The 24685-nt window shown below is 35.9% G+C and overlaps 1 protein-coding gene across 2 annotated transcripts in view; it reads left to right on the top strand.

Moving 5' to 3' along the window:
* The first annotated feature begins 10710 nt into the window (after window positions 1-10710).
* LOC149298233 (5-hydroxytryptamine receptor 2A-like) overlaps window positions 10711-24685 on the top strand; it is a 34241-nt gene continuing 20266 nt past the window's right edge. The window contains exons 1-2 of one of the 2 annotated variants that reach the window (XM_089487750.1): window positions 10711-10741; window positions 12416-12604. In XM_089487750.1, the coding sequence (XP_089343876.1) occupies window positions 10723-10741; window positions 12416-12604 (208 nt within the window). In that variant the 5' untranslated portion in view covers window positions 10711-10722. Of the gene's footprint in view, window positions 10742-12222; window positions 12605-24685 lie in introns of those variants that run through there. The other variant, XM_089487749.1, reaches the window with a different exon arrangement.

The following is a 24685-nucleotide window of genomic DNA, read 5'->3' as shown; positions in this document are numbered from 1 at the left end:
AGGAGACCTGAAAGTAAATAATTAAAATATCTACAATTAAGGACATCAAAATAACCAATAAAAATTAGGAAGGGTTAACCGTGCTGTTTTATTTTACACAACATTTATAAAAACTTAAACTATTATGTACTACTCTTGTATACATTTTACACAAATGTATTATTGCTTTAAAATAATGTATCATTTTTCTGAAGTTTCTTGAGCAGAGCAGTGCAGAGGGAACAAAAAAGTAACTTTTCCATACTTTCCAATTGCCTGTTTGACATGAGGGAAGATGTGCAGTTTTGGCATGTCAGGAAGGATCATGTCTCCCTAAAGATGGTGAAACCATTGATACTTCTCTATGAGATGCTGTGTGATACTAAGTTACTAAAAGTAACTGCATTGCCTCTAAATACTGTTCAGCACTATTGTTTGTAGCTCTGTGTGAAGTGTAATTAATAAAATAATACAAATATTTTCCAAAACAGGTATAATTTTCTAAAGTTTTAGGGAACGCAAAAAAAATATTTAATATTTTAGAATCTAGGCATTTTAGCTAGACTCCACTGTGCATATATACCCAGTTATTGCCTAGATATACAGTTTTAAACGAAAAGCTTAAGCGTATAAATCTACTTAAATCATACAAATATCTATTGGTCTCTCCTAGGGATTTACCTACCATTCAGCCTCCTGAACTGAATACAAAGGTAAAAATGGAAATGCGGAGAACCCAGTATAATACTTGCACCTGCAAACAAATCCTTCAATTTACAAGTCCCATTGGTTTAGCTCAGTGTTGGCATTTGTGATGCTGGAAGCAGATTGCAAAGCACAAAGTGAGGTTGTAGCTGGAGGAAAAAATAACATTACGAGCATCTAACTAATACTGCTTCATTGCTGTATTAACCTTTTCTTTGCCATAGTGATGACTTTTATTCTATATTATATATACCGTATATATATATATATATATATATATATATATATTATACATATATATATGTATACATACATATATATATATTATACATATATATATATATTATACATATATATATTATATATATATCATTATTTACGCCTTAATTTATGTTCTAGATAAATTGAGAAAGGCGCAATGACTCTCAGCTACTAAGTGACAGACTGACCTAACCATCATATAACTGACAAGTGATAATTAAGTTCCCAACCACAGATAAATCCTGAAGCGACATCTATCCTAACACTCTACAGAGAAAAGAAGTGAATAGATACAGGAATGCAGTGCCTTCTATCATTAGCTTGGACTCTATTTAAAAAAAAATCAAGGTTAATTCAATATGAACATGTAATTGTATAGCAGGAACTGTTTTCAAAGTACATTACACTGAAAGGAATGGCCAAGGTTAAGCATAAAGTGGCCTCAAGTTATAGATCTTTAGTTATGTGCACTTTGTTGCTTTTAGTAAATATTATACAGCCGTTTTTGTTTAATGTGCATACACATGACAGAGTAGAGAAAAGACAGAAAGATTGATATACATTATGCTAATTTGATGTAAACATTTAGAAGTTCTAAGCCTATCGATGAACCTAGGACAATCCTTTGATCCCTGGGCAGCAGACAATATTATCATGTCCCATCCAACCTCATCCTATTTACAACATACAATAGCCTAGCCAACAAGAAACAATTAACCCATCTTATCTACCTTAGTTCCCCTCCTAGCCCCATTTGTGTGCACAGCTAGCCCTACCTCTCCAGACCCACTGCACCCTCTCCTGCCTTTTATGTGGTGAATGAAGGTTAGAGCTCTGGGGGGGCATTAATGGGAAGATCCTTGGTACAGATATAAAATGTACTTATATTTTACCAAAAGGGTGGACGATAAATAGAACAGACTCCCATCAGAAGTGAGGGAATGTAAACATGAATGGGACAGACATAAAGCTTTCCAGGATCCAAGACTAGACCAAGGACTGATTGTGGTCAGAGTCTTTACATCAGGAAAAATGGACAGCCTAGTTGGGCCAGGTTGGTTCTTATCAGTTCTCAACTTCTATATTTCTATGATCATACTATGCTGTAAGTAGTGTGCACCACACTGTACATAAATAAAAAAAAAAAATAAGAGACAGGGTATTGATTCCAAATCTGAGTCCCATGACATATAGTAGCCCTTCTATAGTGACCTGCATTATCTAGTTCTGGTACTATCCATTCAGCTTTTTTTTTAAGTAGGATGGGAAGAGTGTTCTGGAGAAGAGACCTGGAAAGAACCAGGTTATGGGGATGTAGCTGTGACCAGGATCGGACTTGCAGGGGACAAAGTCATCCTCGTCCCATGTGACCCCAGGAGGAATGAAGTGAGATCCTTCCTTTCCTTCCTTCATTATGTCCACTCTCATAGCATTGCACTTTATGTAAGGAGAATTCTTTATCCGGGTATTATTTTTAACCATTGATAAAGAAGTTCCCCCTGAAGATCAGTGGCGTCTCCAGGTTTCATATTTAGGGGGGCACATGGGGGGCCAGGGACCAAAGTAGGGGGGCCAATTATAAAACGGTACATATACACTATATATATATATATATATATATATATATATATATACACACACACACACACGTTAGACGTGCATTTTTAACTACATAATGTGCACTTATCTCTTTGAAGTAAAGACTGTGATTAAAATATGATTTCAAAATAACAGCTAAAGTGACAGTTATTTTTCATTATTTAATATTAGCCCCTGCTGACAATATATATAAATATTAGACCCTGCTGCAGATATATAGAAATATTAGACCCTGCTGCAGATATATATTAATATTAACCCCTGCTGCGGATATATATTAATATTAGCCCCTGCTGCGGATACATACTTATATTATACCCTGCTGCCGATATACATAGAAATTATACCCTGCTGCCAACATATATTAATATTAGCCCCTACTGCCGATATATATTATTAGTCCCTGCAGCCAATATATATAAATATTAGCCCCTGCAGCCAATATTTATTGATAATAGGCCCTGCAGCCGATATATATAAACATTAGTCCCAGCTTCCGATATATATTAATATTAGCCCCTGCAGCCAATATATATTAATATTAGACCCTGCTGCCAATATATTTGCCACACTGACTGCAGATCAGGGGAAGACAGTGAGAGTCAGTGCAGTGTTCCCTCCTTCTGACTGCACCGTGACATTGAGAGGTCCTCTCCCCTGTAATCATCCCCAGAGTCCCCTCATTCACTAAACCATAGCGCTCTTTTACTTACACCCTGTAGTTCAGGTATAGATCAAATAAACAACACATGGAAACAGCACACGCAACTGAATGAGATTAAAAAAAACCTTGTATTTGCAGGTATACATAAATAATGTATGGAAACATAGCATTGCAGGTATAAACCAACAGAACACACAAACCCAGCATTGCAGGTATAGATCAACTGGAAATCACATGTACACTCAGCACTGAAGGTTTAGATCAAATAATCAACACATGGAAACAGCACTCCAGGTATTGATCAACTGAATAAGACATGCAAATCCTATATTTGCAGGTAAACATTAATAATGTATGGAAATATAGCCGATACAGATGAACAGAATGACACAAAACCCAGCTTTGCAGATATAAATCAATTGGAAATTACATATAAACTCTGCATTAAAGGTATAGATAAACCCCCCTAAATTACAGGCATAGATCACTGGTCACACACCCCAAAGCCAGCCCTGGTGTCCACACTGCCCATATAGAACCTGACCAGCACCTAAGTTACACATTATGTCAACTTTGTCCCCAAACAGCTGAACGTACGCCGTTTTTGTCCCATAAAGACCTCTCCCTCCCAATCTATCCTATCTACCCCCTCTCCCTCCCAATCTTTCCTATCTACCCCCTCTCCCTCCCTATCTACCACATCTCCCTCCCTATCTACCACATCTGCCTCTCTATCTACCACATCTGCCTCCCAATCTATCCTATATACCCCCCTCTCCCTCCCAATCTATCCTATGTACCCCCCTCTCCCTCCCAATCTATCCTATCTACCCCCTCTCCCTCCCAATCAATCCTATCTACCCCCTCTCCCTCCCAATCAATCCTAACTATCCCCTCTCCCTCCCAATGTATCCCATCCACCCCCATCTCCCTCCCAATCTACCCCCTCTCCCTCCCAATCTATCCTTATCTACCCCTTCTCACTTCCTATCTACCTCTTCTCTCTAACCCCCTCCTAACTTTCTAACCCCCCCTTTGAAGTTCACTTACCTTGGGCTTGTCCAGCGGTGAGATCGCGAGGTCTCTGTATCCCTGGTTCTGCCGGCTTCACTGCTGGGCGCCGGATATGACGACATATACCGGCGCTCGGCTTGAAATGCCGGCACTGCGAACCAGGAAGAGGCCTCGCGGTCGCGGAGAAGAGTGAGAGGCGCCGAACGGTTGCTGAGAACTTATTCCTCAGCAACCGCTCGGCGCCTCTCACTCTCTCCTCCGGGTCTATTAAAAAAAAAAAAAGCCGGCGTTTCAATTGGGGGGGCACACCGGGGGGCACAGCATGATGTAGGGGGGGCCATGGCCCCCTCTGGCCCCCCCCTGCCGACGCCACTGCTGAAGATATGGTATTTCGTAGCTGTGTGGTGTGATAAGGGTGATGAACCATCCTTAACTAGATAAAAGAAGAGACCTTCAAGGTTAAGAAAGCGTATGTAACTTATGTCTCTGTCTCAATAAAATGCATCAACTTTGACTAAAGACTCCATTTTCTCTTGGGCTAGTACGGCTATATCCATTTTTTTCAGTAAACACAAAGCAATCATAACCACTATTATATTTCCACAGGGGAACTAACTGTCACAGTAAGTTCATGGTTTTCTGTAATTTGATTTTAAGAAACCTGTTTACATTGCCAATATTTGGTGATACTGTAGTTCACTGTATTATTTTCTGAAACTATTTGAAGATCATAAAGTGCTAAATGAAGGTATTAAAGTGTTTTCTTGTGTGCCAGAAATGTACATAGGAGTATTGCCTCGGAGTCATCAGGAGAAAACATAATAACTTAATTAAATAATATATTTCCTAGATGCGCACAGGCTGTGTTCACATAATCTCAACTATAGCTGAAATACCACATCACACACTGTATGTTAATCAAAGTGAACGTGAAAGTAATAACTACATTTATTTAATTTTATATATATATATATATATATATATATATATATATATATATATAGTACCTACAAATACTGAAACAAAGAATTTGATGGCAGATGAGAAACATTCAGCCTCAGGTTTTTTTTATTGATATAGACATCCAAAGAAACATTTCCATGTGGGGGGGGGCAAATGAATAAACCGCTCCCTTTATAACCTTTTTTATTTAATTTTACCTTCATTCACCTACCCTTCCATAGTATCCCCCCTGGTTCCCTCTCCAGTGGATTCCGCATTCCACCTGAATTCTAAATGTTCATTATAATATATATTGAAATATGGATAGCCCTTAATGTACTTAAACCACAGTAATGTATCTGTCACGTTGACTGTCAGGCGGATTAATATAATAATCCACGTATAATGGATGATGGACGCATGTCTTTTTTCAGCCTATATAACCATGTTTAATTTATCTTTAAACAGATCAATAGAAATTAAATTCAAGCAGAATCATTTTCTATGAAGATAAGCATTGCTATAAATGATAAGTATTCATAAGCTTTGTTAACAGACACAGATACTTCAGTATTATGTTAAAGGGGCTTTGCTGTATATCAGCCCTGTTCTAGCAAGTGCCATTTGTAAGAATTCCACTACAGATTTTAGACAAGGGAAGCGTTAGATGGTTGTTGGAACGTAACAATGCTTTTTAAGACAGGACAAGTAAAATATCACACAGAAGAATTTATGTGAAACACCTTATACTGTCCAAAGCATATTATACACATGTTTTAAACAAAAAAAGATGTTAAATGCTCCTAAAATAACAAAAAGTGTAAGTTATTTTCCTTTGTGGCTTTACCTAGAACGACATTAAACTTGTATTTTATTTACTGTTGTAGCCTTGACTTCCAGGTTAGGCTTGACTCCCTTTTAACCCCCAATAATGACACACACACAATTGTATATGGATAAGAAAAGGCCACAGACAATTTTCATTGTCACGCCAAAACCTGAAACAATAAGCATAGGTGCGTTAAGAGGGACAATGATTAAAAACACAAAATATAAATATATACAATAAACACACTAAGCGTGCCACAAAATCGAGGTACCAGAGCCAAATACCACTTAAGACAGCCAAGAACCTCCCACCAGTTGTTACCAACAATTCTCTTACCACTACATTAGCCTCCTGAATGCCTGGCAAGCTGCCGCCCCACAGATAAGGGGAGGGTGGGACACGCAGCCAGGTAAACTGATCACAAAAATGGCTCCCAAGCACGGGAAACCAGCAGCTTAAATAAACTACCCCCAACTCCATCCCCTAAGCACAGGCCAAAAGCCTACCCCTTTTCCGCACAACAGCCAGGGCCCACTATAGCCCATTCTGCCTCCCCCCGTGGGCATCACTCTAACTCTGCACTTTATTATTCTGTTTTATTTGCATTTTAAAACCTATGGTTTTCTTGCACCCCTGTTGGATTTTCAGGTTTTCAGCATTTGGCAGAGTGCATTTTATACCTGTAATTATAACTATATTTTTTATTTGCTTGCTAATTAACTATTTTAAAAATAGTATTTATTTAGCTTTCTATATCATTTTTAGACTTGTGCTTTTGGAGCCAAAACAGTTCAGACAAATTTTTGTTTTCGTTTTCGGACAAATTCAAATTCCATTCATTTTTGGACAAATTCCAGTTGGTCCATTTCTCTCCGCTATCTGCTGCGTTATCTTCATCAATCATTATTATTGTTGTTAGATCAACACATTATTACGTGTGGTGACCTCTTTGCCAACCTTACTTATTAATTTCTAAAGCAACAATTACCTAATTTTCATGTACTCATTTTGTACAAACTTTGTACTTATTTTTATCTTGACATCAACTGGTAACTGACAAAATATGAGGAGAAATACTGCACGATATACACTACTATATTAAACTTGTGCATTCGTATTTGGGCGAACATGAAAACGAACACGAAGTGTATGTTTTCATTGTTCAGCCCGAATAAAGAACATACGAACATGCCGGCGGCAAAACGTATACGAAGATGAAGACACACAACGTGAAGAATTTTTGTGTTCGTCTTTGTTTACTAATTTCCCTGGTCCCTTCCCCATCTAGTCTACCATATCTACGCAGCATCGCAGGGGTTAACGGGAGCGGAAATCTGTAGGTTCGCCTTCAGGAGTTAAAGACCTTTAACTCTTGCAGTGGGGAGACAGGCCAAGTTCCCAGTCAGTAGTTAAAGGGCCGTGGAAGCGACTGACCAATAGACTCACTCGTACGGTCCTTTAACTCCTGATGGCGGAACTTGGCCTGGGGAGACCATGGTCTCCCCGCTCCAAGAGTTAAAGGTCCATACGAGTGACTCTATCGTTCGTACGTACGGACCTTTAATGGAAGGGCAGGGCAGGTCTTTAGGTTTGTACTGAGCCCCAATATTTCTGATGTTGTACTAGAAAATGTGGCTATAGCTTGTCCTTCCATTTACAATTCGGTACACCAAATAAACGTACGGAAAATTATTATTCAGGATAATACATACATACACATACTGTAAGCTGACAGTAAATACCTTATGTCAGCAACCTAGTTCAGATCTTGAAAAAACACCAACACAGGTTCTTCAAGAACAAATGCAGTTTATTAAATCAAGGAGAAGAAAAGAGCATATACTTAGATTTGGGTTTCTTGGGCAACGTAGGGAAAGCTCATGTCAGCCTCAGCCAACACCAATGATGGAAAGTACACTGCGCACAACAACTTAACAACTGTGCAACTCTAATACTCTGAACAGGATGATGACGGCGGAACTGGATTCTAATTGGACAATAGCTCAAGATTCACGAGCACAATATGTGTGTTAGCATGTGCATGCAGCTATGGAAAATAGCCCAATTTTAGCCTTTGTGTGACTATCGTATAGTATGAGGCCAAAGAAGGAGAAGGCAGAGAAAGAACAGACAAAAAAGATAAGAAGGAACCGCAGAGAGAGAGCTCTAAGAAAAACAACAACAAAAATGTCGGCTCTGCTACATGCTGCTGCAGACTTTAGCTTCTCTGATGTAATCTACCCTCTTACTTATTAACTAAATATACACAATATAAAGTACAAAAAGTACAAAGTATGGGTAGTTTTAATAAATTAATTGAATCGTGCTAAAACTTTATAGTTCCCCTGTTAAGCATTTTATTTATAATCAATAATTTCTAGTCAATAACTGCCACCCTTCCAAAAATGAAGTTACAAAAATATGCTGTATGGTAGAAAGAAAAGAAAAGTATACATAAGCTTGTCAAGTTGAGCTGTTATTTCTAATTAAAGGAGGTGGCTGAAATGTATCCGCTGCTGTGGTGTGCCTAACTCAATTCAAAGCACACACTTAGACTGCATTGTAACCATGAGATCACTTCCTGGATAAATCATTGTGGAAATCCTTAAGGGAAATGTTCTCCTCAGATAGTGCGCCAAGCTTATTATAAATCTGAGCAAGTCTGAGAACGTATAGCACTGGAAGACAACAATGGCATATTTCTAACTTTGTAGATGATAAAGCACTTCTTGGAGTTTTATGTGAAATGTTGAAAGTAGAAAGCAAGGCACGAGAAGAAAAAATAGAAAATGCAAGATATCTATATATATATCTATCTATATATATATATATATATATATATATATATATATATATATATATATGTGTATGTATACAGTATATAATGTACACAAATAGTTTGAGATATCTGTGCTCAGGTGGGATTACCAAATATTTGTGGCCCTCGATTATTGGAGTTATACACCACTGAGTTAAACATCAGGTTGAACGCCCTATTCTAACTAATAATTAACCCTTGAATTCAAGAGAGTTAAGTTGGCATGAGTTGGAAAAAAGTTAAGGTAAAGCCATTCCCTTTCAGCAAGTAACAAAACAAAATAACTATAGATAACTATAGATAACTATACATAATAACTATATGCCCAAGAGAGCAATAGGATCCCTGTTTTTAAGCAGAGCATCTGTTGTCCACCCTGGGCCTGCAACCCTACAATTGGCCACAATACACAACTGCCTAGAAGCAACCCAAGAATATACACTTGTATGCTTTTGTTTTCAGTGAAGTCACTGTCATCCACATTTAGTAAATATAAGCACACATTCCTCTTGAAAAAGCCTTTTACAGACTCATTTGTTCTGTACAAAGCATTTTCCGTAGTATTTAATGAGTTTTAGTTAGTTTTCATACATTCTTTGGGAATCATTAAATGTGGCTTTGACCAATTTATAACAATTGTCCTGTAGCATGAAAGGTTCAAGTTTCTCTCACTGTTGTTCCATTGTAGGAGAAAATGTTTAATTTCTTGTGCTAGTGGAAAATGGAATGTAGAAATGTAAAGGCATTATTTCTGTAAGTGTTGGATGAATTAATAATGTAGGACGATAAATGTGGTTTCCAAAACTAGTTAAAAAGTACTGTGTAAAATATTTTAAATTACCCATTCCTTTCAAGCCTAGACTGTTTATGTCCAAAGTCAAGTAGACGGAAAATGGAAGTAATCTATTTCCTTAAATTTGTTATGTTTAAATTTTACAATTCGACATAAATCACTTTTTTGTTCTACACAGAAGAATTGAGATCAAGAGGTGAGGAAGCTATCCTGTTCCTACTCAGATAAAAATGGTGTATGGACAGGAGTGAGAGAGGAGATAGGGAGAGGGGGCAAGGGGGGAGAGAGAGAGAAGAGATGTAACAAGATCACAACCACTATATAAATGGTAGAACTTTCGGCCCTGTGCAATTCCAAACCTGTCCTGTTCTCAAAGATACATACAAAGTAGCAGTAATATGCAAAAATCTCTGCCTAGGACTTAGAGTATAAGGAGCTTTGGAACCTTGGCAACTCTGTATTTAGAGGATGATTTTTAGACTTTGACATTATACTCTTGTGTTCACTTTAATGGCCCATCACGAGGTACAGTTTGTGTTTTTACATTATAAAGGATTAAAACAAATTAAGCTTGTCATTATTGTTGCAGCTTCCAAAAAGTAACCTAAAGAGGTCCCTTCCAGTGCTTTTGCACTTGTCCAGCAATACAGCAGATTTATTTTGTCTGTTGAAAGCATCCTTTCTATCAACTATAGAATTCGGAACAGCCGTAGAATAATTACTTTGTATTGAAAGCGTCCTATCAGTGATATCTAATTAAATACATTCTGGCCTTGAATTTGGTAAATGACTTTAGAAGCACTGCACAATATCACCAGCAACATCCATTTATAATAATTGATTATGCAGTCTTCTAAATTTAAAGTGGTTCTGTCAGTATTCCCAAATTCTGATTTAAGGATAGCCTTATCCCCATAATTAGCAGAATCAAAGGTATGCTTCCCCTGGAGATGTTTCTCATCCTGCTCTAGATAGGAGTCTGGAGGGACAAGCACTGGGCTGGAAGTGGTGGGCATGGTCAAGCATGACATGGCCAACTATGAATAGCCTGAATAAGTCAGGCAGATGGAAAGTTACTTATCTACTTCTCCTCACCTGGACTTCAGTGGCTGGTGGATATGCAGGGTAATCAACTATGATGGCCATAACCTCTGAACATACCCAATGAACTACCACCAAGTATGCTTATGGTCGTCCCATGCATACTGATATCCCCTTAATGTATTTACCTCAATTCCGTCTGCTGATACTTATCCCCCATACTCTGTGAGATACTTTCCTGAAGTATGCCATGCTCTAATTTTTGACTAGTGTTACATTTTGTGTTGCTTTGCTCAACATTAAACATTAATAACTGGTTATTTGATTTATAATGTAGTGAATTATATTATCCGTTGTTTGTCTGAAAGGATGGTTCTTCTTGCTCTGTAACCAAAACCAAGTTGCATATATTAAATTCTAAAATCTCCTGTAGATTGAGGAACAAAATGTTTCAGAAATCCTGAGAACAAATGAAAAATTGAAACAGATGCGTGTAGAGTCTGGAGATATTTTTTTTATAAACTAAGTGTGATTTTCAAGTGATTTTTAATGTAGTATCACAGTAAGGGATCTTGTGACAGTTTCAGATTGTACTATATAAGAAATCAATAATTTCCCTACGTTGAATAATCCATATGTCTTGTTACAAAACAAGTTCCACTGTCATCTTCAACATAGTTTTTGTAATGCTAAAATAAAAATTTGATGAAAAGTGTATGGAACTAGTCCTAATAAAACAAGACAGCATGAGTCAGAATGAGAAATAATAATTGGTTTGGATTTTGTACTTTGAATTATAAATTTCTTTCTTTTCCTTTGAAATCTTTTCAGGTTATTCCCTGAATTATGTCTGTATATGTTTAAATACCTTAGGGGACTAATTATCCGTAGACCAGAAATAAACAGATTGCATAATAACCCATACATTTTTGTATGTCATTGCATCAGTCCAAAGTCTCAAACCCAGTAACAAAGCTTTTAAAGATTTTTTTGATTGACGGTATCGAGAAAGACTGAGTTAATGACACAGTTTTAAACTCTAGAGGCCTTTCACCTTTTAAGATTTTTGTCTCATTAAATTTACATTTAGAAAATTTGTGTTTTTCTGTATGGTGGGTCCACAGTTGCCCCTTTTGGCATCTATTAAAAATCTCCCTGTGTATCACTGGATTCTTCATCCATATCTTCATAGAGTGGTCAATGTTTAGTTAACTTTTCTTCTTGTTACATCTTCGCCTGCACAGCACTACGTATTAGTAGCACTAATTAGAAGTAATGTACTTCTATAAGTTTAGTAAACAAAAAAAATAAAAGATGTTCCTTCTCTTTATAGAATGCTTGACGAGAAAATGAGGTGGACTTTGCAAAAACGTCTGTTCTTCTGGGTCACAAATCGGTTATCATCAAGTCGCATCTCAGAGCAAAACCAGAAGACTTCTGCAATAAAACAAAGAACATTATGGAATATCATAGCATTGTTCAGGTCTGGAGGAGTGAGCTATATTCTGCATCTCTGATAATACACATTCATTTATATGTAACACTGAAGCACAACAAGAAGAACCTACCTTCAAATAATGAGCACTTTTAGTGGCACTGGCATGTTAATCAGTCTAACAACAGTATCCGTTACTCTAGACATCAGTATACACAATGGACTGATGGCCTGGCACAGGAACAGTACTGTGACTCTGAATCAGAGCATGCCAACTTCTCCACCTGTCAACGGATCTGATCAGAATTACACTCACCTGTCATTTGCAGACAAAAATTGGTCTGCCCTGCTTACTCTGCTTATTATAATTCTGACAATAGGTGGGAACATTCTTGTCATTATGGCTGTGTCTCTGGAGAAGAAGCTTCAAAATGCCACCAATTTCTTCCTGATGTCCCTAGCCGTTGCCGATATGCTGGTTGGGATTTTAGTAATGCCAGTTTCCCTTGTTACTATTCTTTATGGTAAGTAACCTATGCAATTTTGTTTTATGTCGTCCAATGCTATAGGTGGTTCAAGAAATGAGCACCAAATGTCAATTTCCATGAAAAGATTTTATTTTAACAGCCATGTATTTTCCTAAATGTTGTAGATAATCATTAGTAATGTTATCATTAGAATTTATTTTGGTAATGGTAAGTAGGATTTAATGGAAAATTCTTTATCACAGAGAAAGAATAATAAGAGTCTTTATCATCAACATCTACTTAAAACCACAAATGACATCATTGTGTTACCTTATTCCTTTAAAAGTAGTAACGTCTTGTACTTCATTACCTGTGGGTGTGAGTTTGCTGAATGGTTAATGTTGTTAAACTGAAAAGACTCATAACATTAACCTTTTTATTATTGAAACTTTGCATTTACATGTCCTTACGTACATGTAGAAGCCTAAATCTGAACATACACAGAGCCAAATTAGCATTCCATGGGGTCTTATAGAAAATACAAATTTTAGGTCCTCTCCCACTTAATTGATAATTTAACAACTGGGCCCCCCAAGCATCCTGAGACCTAGGTTCCCCTTTGCGTTATCTAGTCCGGAGCATATCCAGTGGCATATTCTCTCTAACACCAACTTCAATGTAATGTATGGGATAATAAATATTATTCCAGGATTTATGCATCGGAATTCATCTTCTGCTCTGGTTACAGTACAGTTCATCACAATTAATTTATTTCCAATACCATGCATTCCTTAATTAAATGCACAGCTTAAATCGAATGTAGCTTGCTTACTATATGCAACTAGCGTTTTCTGTATATGCTGGAAACAAATATGAACTAAATAATGATCTCTATGTTTCCTGGAGCTAGTAATAGGATCATATTAACTACTAAATCATTATGGTGACCTTGAGAGAGTCCAGAATAAAATATTCCAACATCTTTCCTTTTTTTTGCCCAAAAAATAATATTTACTGAATAAACAGAGCAAAGTACGTTAATAGATAACTGGAAGAACTCACTTTACCTGAATCCTATGTACATCGAAGGTGCAAAACAAAATCAGCTCTTTGGGAGATTAGCTCTTTATCTTATTGCTCGCACATATTCAATGAATCTATGTGCAAATGTAAGCAACATAACCTATTCGCAAAAAAAGATGTACATATAATTATATACAAAATAAGACTTATTTTAGAATATAAACGTCAGTAATGAGCTTTATGGTTCATAACTTATTAAGTTATAAATCTTAAAAAAATCTGGTTTTATTATCTGTTTTCTACAATATCAAATATGATGTATCTTTCTAAACATCACCTTGATTACAAGCATGATTTCATGGAGCCCTCACCAACATAAGAGTTAACATTAATGAACTGGCCGGACTGGCCATCTGGCACAGCAGGTGCTACGGTGTGTGACTAGCGGCTGGAGGTGCCTGGCCACGCACTGTGTGAGCTAAAAACACAGAATTTAACTGGACATAGCCTGCACCTACATCATCAGACGGCCACTGGACATCATCAGCCTGCCACTGCTAATGAATACAGCTGTCTGCATATTGTTAATGTTTTATTATTGCTTCATATGTTAAGATATTTGTTACATCTGATGAGACGCTCACTTTTGTTTTAGGAAATGCCAGCACTCATAAAGGACAAAAGATTTATAAGAAACATTTTTATTGAAATAATCCTTAAAATTACATATGTTTTTCAAATCTTATCACGTTTATATGCTGTTCGTTTTTGTTTTTTTATTGGTGATTTGGTAATATAAGTTTGCATTTAGTTGTTGGTTTAGTTACAGATGTAACAAGACTAACAAAAGATGACGAGCCTTGGACAAGTCAAACTCATACAGCAACTCAGTATTCACTTAAAAAAAAAACTTTAAATGTTGTTGAGCTGAGTGCCATTGAGTTTGAAGTTGCAAGATTCTCTCATGGATTTATATCAGGTTGCATCCAACAGCTGTCCACCTGTTATTTCACAAGAAGCTGTACACCAGCCGTGTTGTCTGTTAAGCTAATTGTTGTTCTGACTGATAAGTCGAAAAGGTTTGAGAACAACTCAGTTAAAAAAAGACACTTAATAGCCTACCCTACAGTTCTGCATCTCAAATCTTAGCTCACCCCAGAGGAACAATCCCTGATCCTACACGAACAATCTCTGATCTTACACAAACAGTATGGAACTGAAACACAAGACATTCTCAAATCTTTTTGCAATTAAAAATGTGTGGGTTTTATACATTAAGGGTTCTTTGTCATTTGTGGGACAATTCCCCCCAGACAAGTCAGGCTAATATTATCTTTTTATTATCCCTTTTATTAAATAGCTCCTATGCTGGCTAAATTCAAATTACCGTAAATAGACAAGCTACTCTGTTTTCCATTGAGAAACAGTGTTAAGTAAAATTGAACTAAGCCAAGCCAGGTTAAAAATGGGTTGAGTTGGCAATTAGTGAATAGACAACTTGATCCATTTCATCCAACTCCAGAAACCCAGTTCTCACCTCTATGCAGTAAGCCTACCATTCCAAGAAATGGTTCTTTACAAAAGACTAGCACTGTTCTGAGGTATATTATGCAGTCTCAGGATCAATTCTTACAAAAATGAAAAATGGGCACTTATGACTTCAACAGATTGAACGTGGAAAGACATTAAAATCTACAAGTGAGGAAAATAAAATACTGCTAAGGAAGGGCTAGTCCTGAGGAAAATCACCCACAAACATCTTTCTTCTGGAAAACAAAATGATTCAGGAAAAAAAGTATGAATTTATAAAAATGTTAGATTTATTGATCAAAATATGTAATCTACCATTTTTTAAAAAAATATTACTATTTCATTCCATTCTTGAAGTTTTAATTGGAGTTAAAGAAACACAATTTTTAAATATACATTTAGAGCACAAAATGTGATATAAATGTGAAGAAGTCTCAACAATCTACAGACCCAGCTATCGTACAGAGATAAAATGGTGATAACAGTAAATTCTACGATGGTAAATATAGGGATTGAGAGAAATGTCTGGGACTTGCTAAATAAGAAAAACTGCTTGACTTCACAGGTGCCATGAAAATCTAAATAAAAAATACAACTCAAACACAGTACACAGATGTTGACAGATATAAACAGTGTAGACGTTACAGATGATTGAAAAAAATATATTGAATTTCTTGAAAGCCAAGTAAAATATAAAAAAGCTTCAATGCATTATTTCCACCATCAGCAATTCAAACAATAAGAGAAATGAAAGTGACAAAATAACGCCTTAATACCTTAAATGAAACAAAACAAGAGAATATGGCTGATCTTGACTTTGACGTGACCTCAGTAAGCAGACACGTCAAAGGTTCCAATGAAGCAGTTAACGTGACGAACACTCGGTTCACTATATCTTATGAAAAATATGTATAAAATATGATTCTGGTGCCAGGTTTGAAACGTGGTCTCATTGCCTTATGTAATGGTCCAATCGATATAATATTCCATTGGTTTCTTTGGTGAAGACCACCCAGATTTTGCATTTCCATACACGATATACATACCACCAGTCACCAAAGGGGATTGCATAGTAAAGAGTATCTGGGGTAATTTAAAATTAGAACAGATAGTTGGGAAACCACTAAGGTTGCCAATATAGAGGAAAGGAGATAGAGGGGAGATGTAATAGAAACATTTAAATACTTTAAGGGGTTTAAGTCACTAATTAAAGTCTGGGTCTCTACATCAGAAAATGGGCAGACTAGATAGACCAAATGGTTCTTATCTGCCATCACATTCTATGTTGCCATAAGTTCTGGGGATCTATTTTACTGGCCATCCCTGTAATAATTTCTGTGACCATGTACAATAGCATTGTTGATACAGATGTATTATGTGCAAGGGCCCCAATGAAAGGATTAAATAAAAGCCTGGCATTTGGTCCGATTCTTTTAGCCATGTCTTGGTGAATAACACTTAAAACACACTTACAGCATTTTTCAAGCATATCGAATGTAGATTACCTTTCCTCCGTTATCTCATCAATATATCTTGCTAAGTGCTGCTTTAGGACCTAATCATGAGTCTGAGAAATAATTCAAACGCTACTTAATTTTGACAGAATATAATTCAGTAGACATACCCAATACATATTAATAACTCACCCTCTACACTTTGTTAAACTCTTCATGGATTGAAGGACCTGCAATAAATTTCTCATGGCGTTTAATACCTGACTAGATCGTGGCAGGATGCTGGAGAGATGAGTCATTTTTAAAGCAGATTTGTTGCTTTTCCTAATCCTACATTTTAAAAATGTGCTCTTCTGAGGCATTCTTACATGTAATTCCATAGACAAATGAGATTTTAGCGGGACTCCATGGACAACTGGCCAAAAGTCTTGAGTATAATTTGCATATAATATACTTAACAATAGAAACCCAAGAAATGGAGATGATAAACGGGCACTGTATACCCGTGAGTGCTTATACTAGGAACCCTATAGTAAAAGCTAAAGGTAGACCCCAGCCTTCATATACACTTAAGTGCATATGGCAGCTAAATTCTACCTTTTAATTACCCTTTTTCATCCAAATGCGTAGAGGGATTCCATAAAATCTCTATATATTTGGCATGTTTCACTGCACCCACTTCCAGTATCTTGCAAGAATATTCACATCCAACTGGCTCTAGCAATTGTTCATGTGAGAAAGCCATGTGGTCTAATAAGATCCATTGGTGCTCCCATTGGTTTTAATGGGAGCTCTTTTCTACCTGGAAGCAGTCAATCACTGGATGGAAGAACCTAGCTCTGGAGCTCCAGGAATTCCACCAGGTAAGGTTTTTATATTTTATATTTTATAAGGTTTTTATATTTTTATATCAAAAGTCAAACATACTTACTTAGTGCTTTAATGTGCATTTCTGCTTGATTATGGTAGTAGATTGCCTCCTTAACTGTTATCATTATAGTATTAAAAAATAAAACAGAAGCAAATTCAAAAAAAAAGTCAAAAATTAAACCTCTTTAAAAAGCTAATTAAAACTCCTCTTCTAATTAAAACTATATGTAATGCCACTGTGAAATACCTTTTAATATCATACTGTTCTGCCAATTCTTAAAAAAAAAAAAAAAAAAAGCTATGTCATATATTCTCCCCTCTTTTTTATTGTTAGGCAGCTTTATTTTTTTGGCACCCCTTCCTGATGTATTTGTTTCTTAGCATTTATGCATCACAAGACCTCTTAACAGACTTATCTCTCAAAGTTAAACTTCCTTTTTAGAAAATATTCAGCCTGAATCCCCGCTGCGCCCAGACGTGGCATCACCTCCCCAAGATACTGTCAGAAGAAAACTGTCAACGGTGACTGACAGAATCAAACGCTTTCGAGGAACATTTTGCTCTTCGGCACAACAGCAAAAAAAGATGCCTTGCCAAAAAAGCCAAAGGATACGCTGCATACTAACATTTAGGTTTAGCTATGTTAAAAAAGGGCACATTCCTGTTATTTTATTTATATTCATACATTTTTTTATCAGACGAAGCATAGAAAGAAAAGAAAATATAAATAGAACCCAAACATAAAAAAAATCCAAATACATCCAAAAACACATAAGACAGTAGCCATACTGGTTCTAACAATTAACATTTTTTTTCAAGGCATACCGCATCTGCAAAATCTGATTGTCCTAACATTCTTGAAATTAAGTAAAATAGTTAAAAAAAGCAATCACACATCTTATCAAGATACCGGAAGAATGATTCATTGTTTATAGACTGTTTCATCTTTAGTAACTTTCTGAACTATGATCATAGCTTGCACACATAAAAATAGTCAATAAAAAATGGCCATTGCAGTTGAATGATCTCAGTGTATTTCTAATATTGATTCTGACTGTGACTTTTTTTTTTACTAGTTTTTATGTGCCTGCGCATATTTCTGTTGTTAACGGATGGATTTATAGTCAGACCTAGCCAGAAGCACAAACTTTTCGACTAACAAGCAGCATAGCTGGGAGGTGGATGTGGTCACTAATATCACAATTTGTCTATGGCACATTGGAGCTTTTAGCTGGCCCTGTATGTGTTATAACCCAAGGGAAATAAATAAAATTTTCTCAATTTTGTTTTCTTTTATATGCCCATGAGTCTTTTTCTGTTGAAGGACAAGGCATCGTTGTATTCACCTCCTAACCATTACAGCATATTCTAACTGAAGTAGACTGCATGGTGATCCATAAAGTAGACTGGGCACCACCCTGGAGTTCTAGTGGAGGTAAAGAGAATGGGGATTGTGGTAACCCTGGGCACTCTTGCATACCCTAAAGCATTTCATGTGCCCCAAGCAGCACACTTTTGTGATGATTTTACAAATCAGTTGTCAATCTGTCCAACCAGTTATGACCCCAACAGCATGCAAAAGCCAAATTCAATGACTCTTGTTCTCTTGTGAATTAATTTTAATGTTCATGATTCAATCAATTTCAAAAGCCATACAACTGCATGCTACCACACATGTCTTCCGATGGTGGCCGTCATAGTTTTCATGGTAGGATCATGAATTTTAGTTTTTAGTATAATTCTGGAATTCGGTTAATATGAAGGGCTAGACATATATTAAATATTCTTTCATGATTGGGCTAATATATGTGATGTCTGTCTTATTAGATGGAAATATGGTCAATAACAGCTCTATCGCTGTTTTTCTGTAGACCATAGTACACTGCTAAATGCCAGGCAGTTTCTCATGACAATGAAGTAATGATCAGTAAACTTATAGGACAAAAAATGACCTTACACACATATGTTAAACTCATATTCAGCCCCCCTTTAGTCAAAATAATACATTTTGGTAAAACATATAGAAAAATGAAATAGCTTGAGATAGGCACACAAATACAACATTGATAAAACTCCAAATAACCAGACCGGGCTTTTGCTTTCATGAATTTTTAAATGTTAGTCCCACGTGCATTTTTGTTGTTGCTTTTTTTTTTTTTTACCTAACTTTAACCAACTTGACCATGTCTTCTTCTCATACCTGGAGCATATTTTTGTGGGCAGGTTTGGACTGTAAATGCAACAGTATCAATGGATAATATCTAGGAATTACTTTGACAAATACAAGTAAATATCAGTTTATAAAAGAAATAAAGCTGTTGTTCATTTGACTTTTGCAATGACATATTTCTCTATACATAAGCATTTCATGCAATGTATAATGTAACACCAAATACATATCCATACTGGTTCTATTGCAATTTGTCCTTATAAACATATCCTTGATACATTTACTAAAAGGATGCTGTGGTTTCAAAGGCATCAGTATTCATATTGTATATAGTTCAATTATGATAATTTACAAGAAAGCAAATCCATCGAAAACATTGCGATACAGAAAAGCCAATAAAACATCAGCCTGGTCAGCGACATATTGATAGTTCGGCTGCGCTGGGACAAATTTATACTTAGCATTAGAACACAGAAAATAAACAGAAATGCACTATAAAAAAAAACACATGCAACCTCAGTACCTTCTGATCTAGTTTGGGGACAACTCTCTCTAAATATGCTCCTGCTGCTTGGTATGAACATGGTTTGAGGCTGACCAATTATATTATAATTTAGGGGGTTGAATATTTTACAAATGAGGAGAAATGAAAGTGCCCAACTAGACTAACTAATACTGATTCCACAAGTGCAAGCACACTTGTGATATTGAGGTTCAAAGTAGATGATAGTGGGCAATAAGTCTTACTCATATTAACTAAGATTCCATATTACCTTCTCAAACATTGGACATTCCATTTTCCAGATCTCTGTTGATTAAATATTTGGAGATATATTTTGTGTGGACTCCAGACAGACTGGCTGTAATATGTTTAATTTGGTACATGTTCCATCTACCTGCTCTTTGATACCTGGTCTGGTTTTGCTTGTACACATCTCACTATTTTGAGAAAAAAAGTTAAAGATAGATAGATAGATAGATAGATAGATAGATAGATAGATAACCATTCTAGGAAATCTGCAACAATATATCTACAGTAGAGCTGTAGGCTAGATAATGTTGTTGCAATCTGTGATTAATTTCAACATGTTACTTTATAATTGTCAATGAAGGTCAAATATTTGTAAAGGATTTGCTATGTGCTCATTTGCAACGGAACATATTTCACTTTTGTGAACTGATCAAAAAGGATGCTTAAGACTTCAGAATATTTGTTATAAATACAAAACTCAGTTGTATAAGGCACAAAAAATATGTAAAAAAAAATAACCTTAACATTAGATTTACTGCACCCTAAAGTTATGTGTCAGTTTCTAGAAACCTGCTGCATCATTTATTTCCCCTGGGATATGCTGCTTTTTTAGTTTAAAGCATAGCAGATTTGATGGTTTGCTGGAGAATTTACTAGCTTAATGAATTGTAAAGCTTGTGTTTGAAAGTCGTCTCATGGGACAGAGAGTCTGTTTTCTACATATCTACTGAAACCTAAACATTCCTTCATGCCTGTGGCAATGAATAATATGGTACTTTAAGAAGGAAATTCTATCTACTCAGCAATTGAGTTTAAACTTATAAAAGAAATACAGCATGCGTTTATCGTGTATGAAATAGAACCTTATCTAATACATTTAATTTTGGGGAGTTGCCTAGGGTGCTTGATTATGCTTATCTTTCTCTCCTATTTTCTATCCTTTATTATCTATTACACTTTTGCCTTCAGAATTGTGCTTTTGTACAAATCTCTGATAATAAGGAGGGACCCCAACAAAACAAACAAACTGAAAATTTGGTTAATTCCTTTCTCTGCTAGAGAATAGTCATGTCTCCCGCTCCCACATTTTTTGGGAAGGTTGCCAGTAATTACAAGTTGTTACTTTTCGTACAGGCTTAAACAAGCTATGATTAGCATTTCTGGCAGCATTCCAAGAAAATCTGGTTAAGGTCCAAAGTGGCTACACCATTCATGAGTCGAATAAATCTAATAGGTGCTGCTTATTAAGTATTAGCAAATGCAAACTCCCCAGAACGCAATAAAGGACAGGGTGCAAGAGGTTACATACAGCTAAAGAAAAAATAGGCTAAAGTTCACTTTTGGAATGCCAGAGATATCTCTAGTTATATAAAAAAAAATGACCGCAGATCACTTTAAAATTAAACTTATTAATAATATGAAATAAAAAATTCAATCAGAACACCAACTTATAATAGAGAGTGCAAAGATGAGGAAAATAAAAATCTCAGGGGTTCTTTAAACCTCGGAAACATTGTGCACAAGTCTATTATGTATTGTTGTTCCCTTTTCTGTAATTTCTGTTTCCAATAATTAATATTGTTGTTATTATCATTGCTTTCCCCTCTGAACCACAATTCATCTCTTTCCCATACTCTCTATTCCCTGTCTCATTTTTGTCAATTCTTCTATTGCAGAGAGTGTAACAAAATTTGGCACGGGAAAATATCCAAGCCTCTTCCAAGTAGTTTCTAAAGTACTACTAATAAAATAAATGGTTGCCGTTAAGGATATTACATTGTAGTTTTAATTATTTACTTCTGTAAATCATAAAAAAACAGTACACAGTGCCAAATCAGAGATTGTATTGCACCCTTTCAGATGGAGGTAAGATAAAATATGAGGGAATTTAAACATGCATGGGATAGGCATAAAGCTATTAGATTTGTGCAAATGGACCAAAAACGATTCAGGAGACTTTTTTGTTTTGTTTGTGGTCCATTCGGTTTTAGACAACTAAATTTGTTTCCAGTCCTTTTGGTTCAGATGAAAATCAGAGGGTGTTTTACATTTAGAAATAAAATTATTTTTTCTCTCTCAGGCTCTTTCACACTCTCTCAGACTCTCACTCTCTCATTCACTGCATGGCAAGGGGACGGGGAAACGGCGTAGGGGAAGTGGAGGTTAATATGGGTAAGCACTACAGCACTTTCAAGATTACTTTTTAAAGATGTATTCTTTGATTGTCCGGACTATTTATATATTTATTGAAGCTATTAGTCCTTTACATGTCTACAGAATCAATAGGTGCACTCCATAGTGAGCAACTGGCACTATTATTCAAATGATTTAGCACTTTATGATTCACTTACTGTTTACATGCATTTGAGACACTTTATATATATATATATATATAAAACCATATTTCCTCCATATGCTCTGATTAGTTTCCTAGAAACCTCTGTTGTCTATATTATGAAATATCATTTATGTCTTGATTTTTTATATTCTTTTGTATAATTAAACAATATATTTTTATAAGGGCTTGTGTAGAACTCTTTTTATACAAGGTATACAAGTTTATAGGAGTTTCCCTGTTTTGTAGGATGAGATCCTTATATACACCCCAATATTTGTAAGGTCATGCTATCTGTGGAAGGTGTTACAGGATTCTTGTGTGTTATAAGTTACAGTATACAGTAGCAATCAACAAATGGCTTCTGCAAAGTCGTAAGAAGTAATTGATCTCTTACAGTGTAAGCAATCCATTACCTTTTATGACTTTATAGAGTCTAACACATAATATTGTGATTACTTAAATGTAGAAGCTTTGCATTCTAAAAATGTAGTGGAGTTTTAGAATTAATGTTGCATAATAAACCATGGATTTATATGTCTACAAGCGCACACCCGTGAAAATAATTAGGCAAGATAACCTAAACAGTGTCTTTATGTTTCATTAACATTTGTATGTGTTATATATGTTTTTATTGTAATAATACATTTCTAAGGACATTATGTAATACACTTGTGCTCATCAACCAACAACATTTTTCATTTTTGGTCTATTCATTTTTGGGCAAAACATTTTGTTTCCTGCCCTTTTCATTTCAGATGAAATTTGGAGGGCTTTTTCTATTTGGAAAATAAATTAATTGCCACTCATCCTCATTCATTCTCTCACACTCTCTCTCCCTCATTCCCTTCTCCGGCAAACGATTCCATGTCCCCCTCTCCTTTCCCACAGTTCTGCTTCTTGTATCTTTTTGTTTTTTTATTCTGTGTTCTCTCTCCAATGAGTGAAAGAGAGTGGAAAAAAACCTGAATGCAAACGAAAAATTCAAAGCTCTCTGCTTTGTTTTTGTTTGTTTCATCGGGGTCCCTCCTCGTTTTCCGACATTTGTATGAATTAACAAATTTGTGGACAATTGGCAAATTTTGTTGAAATTAAAATCTGTAAAAAATCCAAATATACAAGGTTATTGTGTACATATTCTGCATAGAACATTCTGTACACCTGCAGGCTCAACTTTTCTCACAAAGCTGTTTCAGAACACAATTTATTTCACCATCATCACTACACATGGAATTCTCTTTTTCAATAGCCTGTTCTATCAGTGAAGGGAGTGTTTTTCTGGAGAAGGTCTTTGGATGATTTCCAACTTTCTAAGTGTATCCCTTATTCTACAAGAACCTTTATTTTAAGAATAAAAAGAAAAGATGTCAAAACTTTTATATTGTAGTTCTCACATTATCTCTTTTAGACCTTTATTTGGTTGGCTGACTGTGATTTCGTGTAATGATTTATGGGGCGTTTTTGGATTGACAGAGGAGTATTGAAGCCCTTTTAAAAAATTACATTAAGCCAGCACTTTTCCAGTTGAAGAGCCCCGGGTTATATGCAAATTAAGGAATTATAACTTTCCTGTGTTACAAGTTATCCTGCTTGCGCAAAGATTCTTAAATCAATCTTTAATGGGCAGACTAGATAGGCTGAATAGTTCATATCTGCTGTCAAATTCTATGTTTCTAAGTTTCAATTGAGATATCATGAACAAAAATTTGTTTAAGGACTAAGGATGGGTCAATTACAAAATGTACATCTGGTACCAAGCATGGATATCCATAAGATCTGTTGATTTTGGGCTTCTTTGCGGGTTTTAGAATGTGTGGAATTATATATCAATTTTGCCATATGTGCTCTGTATGGACATTCACTGAAATAATCCTTAAGATGGATAGGTCGATCCAATAAAATGTCACAACTTGTGAATAACTGACTTGTTCAAGAACTTTGAAAGGCATATACACGCTGAGAGAGCACGTATTTCATAAAACATCCTGATCCAAGAGTATATCAG

The sequence above is a fragment of the Sceloporus occidentalis genome, unplaced genomic scaffold (assembly GCF_023333645.1).
Source record: "Sceloporus occidentalis isolate IW3139 unplaced genomic scaffold, rSceOcc1.0.p SCAF_34, whole genome shotgun sequence".
Taxonomy (NCBI): Eukaryota; Metazoa; Chordata; class Lepidosauria; order Squamata; family Phrynosomatidae; genus Sceloporus; species Sceloporus occidentalis.
The sequence above is the reverse complement of the archived record's forward strand: the minus strand, read 5'-3'. Positions and strand labels throughout refer to the sequence as shown.